The sequence below is a fragment of the Glossina fuscipes genome, unplaced genomic scaffold (assembly GCF_014805625.2).
Source record: "Glossina fuscipes isolate IAEA_lab_2018 unplaced genomic scaffold, Yale_Gfus_2 26, whole genome shotgun sequence".
In the NCBI taxonomy this organism is placed as follows: domain Eukaryota; kingdom Metazoa; phylum Arthropoda; class Insecta; order Diptera; family Glossinidae; genus Glossina; species Glossina fuscipes.
The window spans coordinates 2607142-2620374 of NW_023998421.1; the positions used below are offsets into that span (position 1 = coordinate 2607142).

The following is a 13233-nucleotide window of genomic DNA, read 5'->3' on the forward strand; positions in this document are numbered from 1 at the left end:
TTTTCCAATATATCCGTTCGTATCGCATCTGATAGTGGATGAGGATTTACTTTTAGCTTTCATAAAAAGACGTGACACGCTCTTGCGATCGGCACCTTCAAATATGCCATAGTGGGTAGAAAATATGGATCTCATGTGTGCTTTCGATAAAACGAAGAAAAGGCAAAGTCTCTATTTCCATTTTCAAGTCCACATCCTATATATATATATATATGCATTGCTGATGTATCGAAAAATGGGTCGTTTGAAATTATTCCTCTACTATTTGCCTAACATATGCTCGCGTGACCAATCAAATTTTTTCTACTTTACATTAATAATATAAATAAAATTATTCAAATAATTATCAAGTTATCACAACACAATAGCCTTTAACATGCATAAAAGCTGTTATTACATTTCATAGAAAAAGCATCAAACAATTGTGAAAAAAAAAAAAATTGATTATAATCAAAAAATAATTTTCTCTAACAAAAGAGTACAAAATATATAAATAGTGGAGTAAATGAATTGTTAACTAAAGTTTAAGTTCAATATGCATTTGAAGTTGTTATTAGTGGTTTTAATCTTAACTTTCGTTCGGGCAAACGATGATGTCGAAAAACTCTTTAGAGAGTACAAGATTATACCGGATATGTTGGATACAGCACCAAAGGACTTTTTAAAGGTATTTGGAAAGATTTGTTTATCTATTGAAAAATTGTTGATCAACATCTGATTTATATACAATAGATAGAGTATCCTGGTAATCTTTTGGTTGGTATGGGTAAGGAATTCACTCCTACGCAAACTAAAGATGAACCGCATTTGGTATGGGTTGCCGACCCAAATGAATTCTATACCATATACATGGGCAATCCTGATGCTCCATTCGTTAACGAGTCTTATTGGTCCGAATGGTTACATTGGCTTGTAGTCAATGTACCCGGCTTAGAGGTGAATAAAGGTGAAATTATCTGTCCTTATATGGGCCCATTAGCTTCGAAAATTAGCGGCATAATGCGCTATGCATTTTTGGTTTATAAACAGCCAAAAAAATTAACATTCAATGAGCCACACCTCAATAATACTAATGCTGACCCACATAAAATGTTTCACATAAAGGAATTTGGTGAAAAATATCAATTGGGCGAACCGATAGCTGGCAATGTATATCGCAGTCAATGGGATGAATTTGTCAAGGTATTGCACAAACAATTAAATATCACTATTGATGATAATTGATTCGGATAAGGAAGTTTACAACAGCTACGATAATAAGATGAATGCATTCATTTTTAAGAAAACATAATTATGTTAATTAAGTACAATATATACATACATACACGTGAAAGCATAAAAGTGACGTCCATCATAATATAACAAAACCTTTTCGTTTTTTGATAAAATATTTACTAAACCAAGCAATTAGATCCCGGCGCTTATGTTTTTTTTTAAGTAAGAAAAAAACTTTCAACACATAAGTCTTTGACAAACTCTCCCGGGAAATACCGACAAAATGAATCGGAGAAGCAAACTATTATGAAAGACTTAGTCCCAATTCGTCGCTAACCACATGTATATCGGCTACGAAACTCACTTGTATATGGGGTTTATGTGGATTCGGATTTCGACTATGTAAGCTTACACGACCAGATGGCTTTTTCAGCACTATCGTCTATCCTCGCAAAAGGTTTCTCTTCTTTCCATGCGCCAATGCACTCACTTAGCAATTTCGCACTTCGAAGCATTGAAATAAAAATTTATATAAAAGTTAAACGAGTTCTTTTACGTTAGAGGTATCATAGCAAGGCTTTGGGCTAAATATCAGAATTATATTTATAGCAGGTTATTGATCTATGTAATGAATGTTTGTTTCTATCGACGAAAAATGAATACATAAATATAAGCAAGTTAGAGGCATCAACGAGAATATATTCCTCTTCTACATGATAAGCAAAAAATTTTTAATTTGACCAAATAACACTCGTCCATTTTTAGAAATGGCACGATTACAAAAATTAAAATTAGTAACGGAGACTTAATAGGTATGTCTTCAGGTAAATCTAATTTTAAAAGTAGATCTACTGTTATATGAAACGTTTTTATGTTATATCGAAACCGTATTATCCGATACTTTGAAATAAAACAAATTGAGGTACTATGGGCCGTGTTACGTTAAAACCATATTATATATTATATATTGGCAAATTTTATACCGCTGAAGGCCGCCTGTAATTCGCTCACAAGTGCATCAAGCTAAGAAAAAACAAAGCGAGAAAACGAAGAATTTCATTACATTATCGCCAACCACTCTTGACGGGAAGAAATCTAAATGTTGTAATAAATTTTTTTTGGGGGTCTTTCATTTTATTTGTCTTAACTTTTTTCCCGTTTCCTGACTACTTTTAGCGATTTTAACTGGCTGCGCAGCATTATAGGTTGTTCCAAAAAAAAAAAAAAAACGAAACCCGCACTAAAGCATACCATCAACAAAATCCGATGCCGCTCAGTTGAAAAGTGCCAATGGTGTGTTGAAATTGTTGATATATTGATCTTTTAGTGCGATGAAGTTCCGTCTCATAAGTTGAAACTTACAGAATACGATACGCCCTTCTCCCCGTTCTCAGCATAAATTTGTACTTGTGATTGACACTGATTAAATGATTTAATGTTTGTTCGAGCAGGGCTTTTATTATTGTGGTAGTACCCAGAAAATAGATCTTTTTGTGCCTAAAAGACGTGAAGAGAAGCGGCTAGTATTGGGCAAAAATCCATTAAATAAATCATTTTTTGTCCAAACTTTAAAATGTTCGGTTTCATTAATGAAAAGAAGAAAAACTCAGAAATTTGGCTGTGCCTTTAATAGGTTATCATGGAAGGGGGACTATGCAATAAGCAAAATATGTCAGTGATCATTGAATGTAACTCATATGTAAGTTAATTGAAATTAGGAAAATAATTATGCAAAAAATTAATAAACAATAAGTTTATGAATAAATAAATACGAATAGTTAGCTATTTATACATAATTGTTTCTTTTTTCTTTTAACTAATAATAGTGTTAAGATTAATAGTATTCTTGTTAAGAAAAGTAAAAAAGTTCGTAGACTCGCAAAATGTTTTGCGGACCTGAAAGAAATTAATAAATTTGTGCAGTGAAAATTTGAGCTTCTTACCAAAAATATATGTAGCGGCCGATGACATCTTTCTTGCGAAATGTTTTTATTATTGTGAGGACTTCTTTTGTCACTACTAGGACAAACAACGAGGTCTTAAATTTTTTAAAAAATATTTTTATTAAATTTTTATATTTAGTAAACAACTTTCGAATGATTGTTTTTCACGTATGCTCCTTTTAGTTTGCGAAACTGTGTGCTGTCTTGAGTACGACTAGCAAGATTGCGTTCGAGAATCGTTTTGAATGTAAGATTAAGGGAAAAAACGTTTCAAGTCATTTCTACGGATGATTGTACAATTACAGCCCCTCATAAATTGCGCCGTTTAAGATTAAATATTTCTTGTCATTCGGCTCGTTTTAAAGAGATTGCTTAACATTTGTTCAGTTATCGCTCTTACTCTACGTTACTTATTACGAACATAAAGGATTTTTCGTAGAAATTGTGTGTGCGCGTGAAGCCTGATTTACGGCATATCAGGCTTTTCAAGTGTATATGAAAATAAACGTATGTATATATGAAATGTAATATTTGCCTATTCGACGGTGTAGCTGCTTGAGACAATTCAAAGACATATATCAATTCAATTCAATTGGATTCAAAGTCCTAACAAAAACATATGTCTGGAATATTATTCAAATTGTTTTAAATGCCAGGACTTACACTAAATATGATAATTTCCGCAGGTGAATATTGATGTTATTGTATCAGTCTAGACAATAGAGGAAGAAAAACAAAAAAAATGTATTTGCCTTGCGCTGAAACCTAACACATTGCACAAGGGTAATAATTTTTCATTTGTTTAGCTTTTGTAGACGAAAAATGTCAATCGTTGTTCCTTATACCTGGCTAAAGTGTGTGGTAAATATAACAGTGATTGTAATGCTATTTTTCTTTCCCTTTTTTTTTTTTTTGTTTCACAAATTGAAGCATTAAAGTAGTTAACAGAGTTGTTTATGACCGAGCGGCAATCAACATAAATGACTGTAAAGGGTTATAAAAACATTCGCAAACGATACCACAAGGTATACTAAAGTATAAAGTTTCGTTAGTGATGCAATCATTAATTGTCACGTTGAGGTAGGTTGTTGGCTGATTACTATGTCACACTTGTAAAATGGCAAAGCAGGCGACTAACACAATTGACAAATGCTATTTAGAAAAAATCAAGAAATTTTAAGGAAAATTTAAAAAAAAAAACAAAGCTTTTTAAATAGTTACTGCTTATAACTGATTATTAAATAGTCATTACATAATGAAGATGTGATGATGTTATGATGTACATTGTGCATATTTATAATACCCTTGACGAGCCTGAATAACTCTGAGTTGTTGTTATTCGACTTTCTGTTCCTGTGTTAAAATTTCACCTAAGGCATTAACTGTCCAATTCCATAAACATTGCATTGAATTATACAAGCCATCTTAAGTTGCACTGCAAGTTTGTATTTTAATAAATTTTTTTTTTTTTTTCATAAATTAATTGCTTATGGTTTTTATTGAAAATACTACGAGCAACATAGAAAATTTTTAGTTGGTTTTTCTAGTGAAGACCTAGATGAACTTATAATAAAACATATTTAAGTGTTTTTCTTCTCGCCGGCGTCAATACGCCACGTGACAGCACGTGACATTTAGTTTAGATTGTAAGCAATCATAACCAATAACCTATTTGTCATTAACACATCTCTTCTTTTCAACATCTTGCCAATGCTTAGATATTTTTGAATTATTTGAAAGCAATTTCATATTTTCAATTTTTTCATCATCAGGAAGTAAAATGCACGTGTGATAAACTAAGGGCAGTAATTTTTTAAGCGAATCGATCTCTAAGGGTGCCCTTGCTTTAAATGCGTTGCTGTTCTTGCTGTTGCTTTTTTTATTTTTGGGAAATACACCAAAGGTAATAGTATTTATATTTATGTTGCGGCATGCGCTTGTGGTACACGGGTGTATTAAATTTGTGCGGATGTATGAAGCATCCAGTAAGACTTCAGACGCACTCTCCTTTTATTGTACCAATCGATTCATTTTCTAAATTGACATAAGTATGTGCGTCCGTCTGTCCGTTTGTCTTGTTTTCTTTTGTTCGACCTATACGCCGCAATTTTGACGAAATTTAGTAAAGCGAGGCATTTTGGCTCGAGCCATTGAACGCCATTGCATATGGATCGGACAACTTTTATATACACATTTACTTCTTATACAACGACTTATTTTGAAAAGACATACAGGGTGTTTACTAGTGGGATGCGATCCACTATCTTTACATAATTTTATATTTTCCCTACCATTATTTTGTTTTAATTTTAGATTTTCGATTATGACATGCGAAGATCTCACGTGCGAGTTCCTTCCTTTTGCTGAGTTCTTAGTTGACACGCTTATTATACGTAGATGTGGTTTACGTGTTGTTCTTCAATGCAAAGTTAAAGCTGAAAAAATTGGTTGATTTTTTTGTAGTTCCTTTTTTAATAGTAATGATGTTATATATTACACCGCAATAGCTTTTAAAGTATATTACTGCGATCGTTAAGGGCACATTGCTTTTATTTAAAATTTACTTCTTACGATTCAACACACTTGAGGTCCTATTGTGCGTCTTGGTGGAAACACGTGATTTCACTTCTTTTTTTTTCTAAATAAAGTCCATTATCCTTTATCAAAAGTATGTATTGCATATACTTTAACTTTATTAATATATTTTTTCGAATTAAAGAGCATTTTAACTTTGAAATGTGAATTTTGTGTGAATTTAAACCACAAAGACCGACTGTACTTCAATCTTAGCCGGATTTGGGTCATATAAATGATTTTGGATAGCTCGCTGCATTAAAAAAAAATTTATTCACATGTTCTCTCTAACGAACGTCAATTTTTATACCTTTGTTAGTAGCATCAAAACTTGCGGATTCCTTCGCATCAACACCACCGAGGAATGGGAGATGTTCATCATCTTACCTATGCGACAGGAGACATAGCTACGTTCACTATATTTGTTCACATTCGGATCTTGTCGTAAGACACGTATTAAGTGTGCCACTCATGGTGCACCGTTTGTTTTATCGCTCGCTTAATTTTGCCGATTTTTTATTGAAAGACGATGAATGATTTATGTAGTCGTTAGCATGTGAATTAAGGAACACTAAGAGGAGGAGGCTAGAAAGAACAAGGCTTTGCGATGGTCGTGGAATTAAAGGACACTAAAGTCATTTGAGATTTATTCATTTCTATGTTTATTTACACATGAAATTCAGACAAAATAAATTAACAGCCGAATTAGATTGTCTTTAAATAGTATATCTTATGCTAAATGTTATATAAACTAATATAAAGTGTAATAAAAAGGGGAAAAAGGCAAAATTCGTGCAGAAATGAACAAGAGAAAAATAGAAAGCTTACACACATTTAGCGCATAGGTACATTTGCAGCCAAAGTAGACTCGAAGTCGTGAGCCCTTGAACCGTTGGAAACGTGGAAAAGCTCTAAAGCTTAACGATTAGTTTAGACACGACATGGGTAGAGTGTGCGTATTGACGAGAATTGTTTCGATTGAATTTAAAGAATCCGATATATTCGAAGGGGCCTTAAATGGATTGGAAAGCTCGTAGTTGTATCTACATTGGCTGAACTTTAAGAATATAAAGTTTCTAGAAAAACGGTTAGGAACGTTGAAGCTTATCCGATCTAGTAACGCAAGCCAGCCAATAGTGCTATTTAATAACAGCTAAGAAAGAAATACAGAGTATAAATCCACGCTTCCTTAATAACAATGGGGCTAACAAATCATTGCCAGTTGAATCGAAATACTATTTGGTCCCGGATTTTCTCGAGAATCCAAACTGATAACGATCTTCGAAAGCCAAGGCAATTGACGCCATCTCAAATCCTCTTCACGAACAACCAGATGTTCTCGTTATTTTACATATATTAGTTTGGGGAAAAAGAAATCCATTATTTTTATATGAACTTCAGGACTTTATTTAACATGCTTCGGATTGTCCGATTTGGGTCAAATATGCACCCTTTTGTTGTACGATTTGTTGCCATTTTAAAGGTAACTTCAAAATGCCTCTCTCATAGAAGTCCTGGTCTCTATTTGCAAAAAACTCTAGTAGTCGATTTTCACAATCCTCCCTAGATTCCAATTTTTTATCATTAAAGAAATTTTGCAAGGCAAGAAGAAGATGATAATCGCTTGGTGCCAAGTCCGGACTGTGTGGCGGATGCATTAAAACTTCCCAACCAAGCTCCCGAAGTTTCTGGCGAGTCACTGCAGATGTGTGTGGCCTAGCGTTGTCCTGGTGGAACACGACACCTCTCCTGTTGGCCAATTCTGGCCGTTTCTGGTCAATCGCTATCTTCAAACGGTCCAGTTGTTGACAGTAGAGATCAGAATTTAACGTTTGGCCATATGGAAGCAACTCATAATAAATAATCCCCTTCCAGTCCCACCAAATGCATAGCAAAACCTTCCTGGCCGTTTGAGGTGCTTCACCGCTCTTTGACCACGATCGTTTTCGCACAGGGTTATCGTATGTGATCCATTTCTCATCTCCAGTCACCATCCGTTTAAGAAATGGGTCTATCTCATTCCGTTTGGCCAAGGCTTCGCAGATGGAAATTCGATCCATCATGTTTTTTTCTGTTAATTGGTGTGGCACCCAAACATCGAGCTTCTTTTTGAATCCAGCTTTGTGTAAATGGTTTAAAACTGTTTTATGGTCGATTTTTAGCTCCTGGGCGATGTTACGACTGCTAACATGCCGGTCAACTTCGATCATTTCTCCGATTCGATATCGACATTTTCGACGACCGGCCTACCTGTGCGAGGTGCATCTTTAACATCAAAAATTCCTGAACGGAATCTACGAAACACATAACTGGCTGTTACAGTATCGGAACCATAAACACCATTCACAATTTTAGCCGCCTGGCTTGCATTTTCGCCTTTGTCAAAGAAAAACTGTAAAATGTACCGAATTTTCTCTTTGTTCACTTCCATTTTTAACACGCTGTAACTCACAACTGAATGCACCAAACAAAAAACAGCAAAAGAATTCTTTTTACTGCGAAATGTCATCTTTCCAACGAGCATAAATATGAAATTGTTTGATCGATACTTTACGAGAAATCTATCAGTGCAGCCATCTACCGAAAAAATAATGGATTTCTTTTTCCCCAAACTGATATGTAAATTTTGTCTATGGAAGTATAAGTTAGTAGATTCTCAACATCATTACTTTATATATCAAAGCTAATTTCAACTGCTTTCATTTTATATACCAAAGTTGTATGCTTTACTCATATTTTCTCTCAATTTTTGCTTTATTTTCATTTCAAAATCAATTTATTCATAAAATCTAGTTGCTGGAGAACGGTATATTTACAAAATTTCATATTACAAATCATGTTGCGTACAAACAATTTCATTCATATTGTTATACATATTATACATATACATGTTACATATGATTTTTTTTTTTTTTTTTTTTTTTTTGATAATCAACTTTTGTAAATTAATCCTTTACCAAAGATATTAAATTAAATGCACATCTGTTCTCTGTCAGCATAACTTAAACTGCATACTTACAAAAGCACAACGTAGTTGGAGGCTTGAAAATTAATACAACTACATCTTACTACACAACAGGATACTGTTGTACTAACATATATAATTTTATATAGTACGTAGTGTTTGTTCACAACAGAACACACTTGTTTATACAAGCATATACGGTATCTAAGAGCGCCCGGATTTTGAAATGCTTTTTATTATACATTGTCAGCATGTATATAAAATAACGTGACTATCCATATAAACCATACCGTACCTTTAAAGCTGTGCCAATATATATATCGATGAGGGGCATACACAAATAACAACAAAGCGTTATGTACACCTTAAGGCGAATATTTCATACTGTTTGCTATGGACTAAGATACTGGAATTATGAAAAAATTTGTTCGAGTTTAATGAATCAATTCGGACTGTATCCTAGGAAATATTTTTTCTATATTCATATCCCTTCGGCTGAAGTAGTGCATGGTCATTGCACATTGCACTGAGCGTTAGCTGAACAACTCTCAGCTGCCGCGTAGCCGAGGAGTTAAGAGTCGCGACTATCAAGCTGGAGTTTGCAGGTTGAAATCTCAGCCCAATCTGATGATAGCTTTACTGAACGTTCAATCGGCAAAGACTTAACGCTTACTCATCGGACACTGGGGACATTTTCTGCATTCCTTCTCAATTTCTCGGCATTTTATAGACCAAGATCAAATTATAACACGAATGAGGGAGGTGCTCTCTCTGAGTGATTCGTCATTAAAACAATAAAAAGAAAAGGAAAAAAAGAAATAAGATAAGCAACCAGGAAAATTTCCCTCTGCCATATGGCAAAGTTATACATAAGATAAGGTCGTAAGACAAAAGCGTAAAAAATACTAAGCTGCTTGGCAGCAGATTGCGTCTTTTCGTATTAATCTATAGCCGTTAGCCAATTACAGGCCGACAGGCAGGCGAACAAGTGGATGGCCGGATGGCCGGACGGATAAATAGGAATATCAACGGCCTCAAACAGATTCACAATTGGCTCTATCTGCACATATCGCTCGATGTATATTTCAGAGCTTTATACTTATTTTTCGTTTGCTTAAACCGCTGTTACCTAATTTGTTAGTCTTTGCGAGGATAAATTGCATGACCCCATGTGAATATACGATTTTGGTTCTCTTCAAGTCTCAATATGCTTTATGTTTTCATATATATATATATATAAATTTGCTTTTGCATTACTACGTTCAATATTCTAAACATTACCTGTTGTTTATAAAAACCCTTTTTGCCAAGAGACGTTTCTCAAAGACTCTGTTTTATTTATGTTTGTTGCTGCATGATTTGTTTCATATGAGTTTGCTTAGCACACAAAAATTTGTCTTAGACATGTTGTATCCCATTACATATGGATGCAAATGTGAAATTCACTTTTTGTTTGTCTTTCTATTGCATTGGCACAAAAAGATGGCAAATGCGACAAATATACATAAACGAATCAACCCTAATAGGCCAGAATATGATCAAAGATATTTGTTATATAAAGTTAAGGATACATTTTTTTCAATTACATTCAATAACTTAAGCACATAAATATGTTCTGCTTTGGTAACTTCGCCTATAGGTTGTTATTAAATAAATGCTTTTTTTAACGGCTTAGGGTTAAAATATTAAAGATATATATTATATAACTTTGTCTTTTTTTTAGATGTGACCAGTCAGTCACACCACATATTCTTTAGGCGCGAGCACGATAGTGTCGAGAAAGGTTTATAGGCAGGCAGAGATGTAAATAGGAAGTAGTGCCTGTGTGCCTTTGACTTAAAAGTGGAAAAGTCAGGTGAGTTGTCCACAGGCGTGGAGTGTGATTAAAGAATGACGAGTCGTGCGTCATACGATATGTAGGAAATTCCCGGACGAGCAGTGAGGAAAGCCTTGTGGTGCTGGTAAAGGACTTAATTGGTGGACATATCTCTTAAAACACTTGTAAACGTAAAATACTTGTCCTGGGCGTACCTATACTTAAGCGTCATACAGCCATGGTCACGCCGATATTCGAGGGTATCCAGAGTTTTGGAAACAATTTCATAGTAGAGGGGGACCTGCGGCTTTCGCGGTTGTTTTTTTTGTGAGGTTCTGGTATTTTAATATTTTCAATCACTACAAAATTATGGGCTTCGGACGATCATCAACATCTACTAAGTTTTATGCCTATGCTTATCTATGAAAATTTTGTTTATATTATTCTTGTGTACTTCCAGTTGAAATTTTCTTCTATATTATTCTTCCTTCGCTGAATGGAGCGTAATACTTCGTCTTTCGTCGTAACATGCAGAACAATACGCATCACAGGTTCCACATAGTTTGAGCACTCCTGGATGCAAAAGACCAATCTGTTAGCTGTGATTGTTGGAATGCCCACGGTCACTATAATTGAGATAAAACGCTGGGAGTTATAATCCGTATCGGATGTGGATTAAGAATGTAAAATAAGAGTAGTTCTTCGAAAAGTGTTTCTAATCAAACCTCAAACATATTTGCAATGAGTCAATATCTGAAGTTTGACAAACATTTTCGAAGATTATCTAGAGAATGTAAAAACTGTCTGAATCGTCCAAGTGACAATTCTGCGATAAAAAAATACTTTGCAATTCTTATGCGTTGATCTGCGATTGCCTGTAACGAACAAGCCAATCAAACGAATGCAACTTTAGTTTTGGTTTTTTTCTTTCTTTTGCTCAGGATGCAGGAAAATTTACTTTCATTTTGCTGTTTCCTATTCTTTCACAAATGTTTGCGTTTATGAATCCGCAGTGTTACTAAAGCATAGCTAACAGATGTTGACATGTAAAGAATGTTAGACAAGGTTCGTAGCTCGACACGTACTTTTGCGAAAGTTATAAGCTCTTGAAGAGAGCATTAAGTCCATCGACGGAAAATATTTCCTTTAGTTTAGCTTGAGTAATGACTATGTTAATTTCAGCTGTAAAAGAGGAATAAGACAAACTCTTGCAGCATCATACATATGCAAATGTTTGCATTTTGATAACTACTTAAAAATTAAAGTTTTAATTTCCTGTTAATAGAGAGCTTTACAAATTTTTGCAAATTCACAATTTTGGAGCGCACTATTATTGCCAATAACTTAACCGTAATTACATGCAATTTTCGAAAATTTTTTTAACAACTGATTATATTGTTAAGGCGGTTTCGGTTCATGATTATTGTAATTATACTCATTCTGGTAAAGTGTACATTTTCGTTAAGAGTAAATTTGCTTGGTGGGAAGGATGTTCGAAAGAAATCTTTATGTGCACTTTTCCTCTCGCCTTGTTATATATAATTAATGCATACGTATGTAGTGATGGGCAGACATATATTTTTGTGTCGCCTCACAACATTTTTTATCAACCTTTCCGACTTTGGGATTTTCAGCAAGACGTGTGACAAAATATAGTCTTTTAAAAAGACTAAATGAATCGCTTCTCGAACATATATAAGTAATGAAAAAAAACAAAAAATTTTATTATTCAACAAGAAAAAGAATTGTGTTTTGTTGTGACCGAATCTTTTATTTCCATCACCGTTATCTTAAAATGGCAAAAAAAAGTGTGGTCGAGGGTAACTTTTTACATTTTCAAAGTTTACGTTACTTCCGAATTCTTTTGCAAATTTGTAGGCGATACATTCGGCAGAATGTTTACCACAGATACTACACAGTTGGGCAGACGGATAGATGGACACACATTCTTAGATGCATTCTAAATATGGAAGTTTGTAACAATTTATATACTTTATGTGTTGATTGGAACTTGTTTCTACGCGTTATAAATATAATTGAAAAATCAATCAATTTTCGTTACAGTATAATATTGAGCAGGTGCGGTCAACTTTTTCTATTTTTGTACAACTACTGCAGCATCGCCCATAAAATATACGTTCAAGTTTTCGTAAATATATATGGTATAGTTTATGAGTAAGGAGCAAAAAGCCAATTTTTCATTCCTTTTCAAAAACAGAGAGTTTATGCGGTACTGTGGGCGTGACCTTCGACCGATATGACCCATCGTCACTGCCAGCCTGCGTGCAAGAACTTCCAATGTTCCAAACATTTAAAGTCGATATATTTACTTTGTGGGGTCTCTGAAGCTACCTTCCGGGCGTTGCAAACGTTTTGAGAATGTGAATATATTCTCATCCTTCGGTGACGAGTATAAATTACTAAACGTGTCGTATTTCGGATTCTTACATTTTTTTTAATTTTTGAGACCACTTTTTGTGCAACGTAGTTAATGATAGGTAAAAAAAAAAGAAACGGAAGTATGACACCTTCGCATCTTTTCTCGCTTTCTCTCTCTCTTTCTGCCTAATTTACAATTTAATAAGTGAAAACAAGCACCCGCCCACCATTAAATACCCTAGATCACTATGCTTAACACAACTTTTCTTACAAAGGCTTTATATGAGAAATGGTCAAAACATTCGTCCGATCTAAACCATTTTCAGTTCATCCTTGGGCCG

At 34.3% G+C, this 13233-nt stretch overlaps 1 protein-coding gene across 1 annotated transcript; it reads left to right on the plus strand.

Annotated features, from left to right (window-relative positions):
• The first annotated feature begins 517 nt into the window (after positions 1–517).
• LOC119635535 (putative odorant-binding protein A5) lies at positions 518–1307 on the plus strand. The gene is made up of 2 exons (XM_038030370.1): positions 518–667; positions 733–1307. Exons 1-2 carry the CDS (start codon positions 536–538, stop codon positions 1222–1224), a joined length of 624 nt encoding a protein of 207 aa, XP_037886298.1. The 5' UTR covers positions 518–535; the 3' UTR covers positions 1225–1307.
• Positions 1308–13233: the final 11926 nt, after the last annotated feature.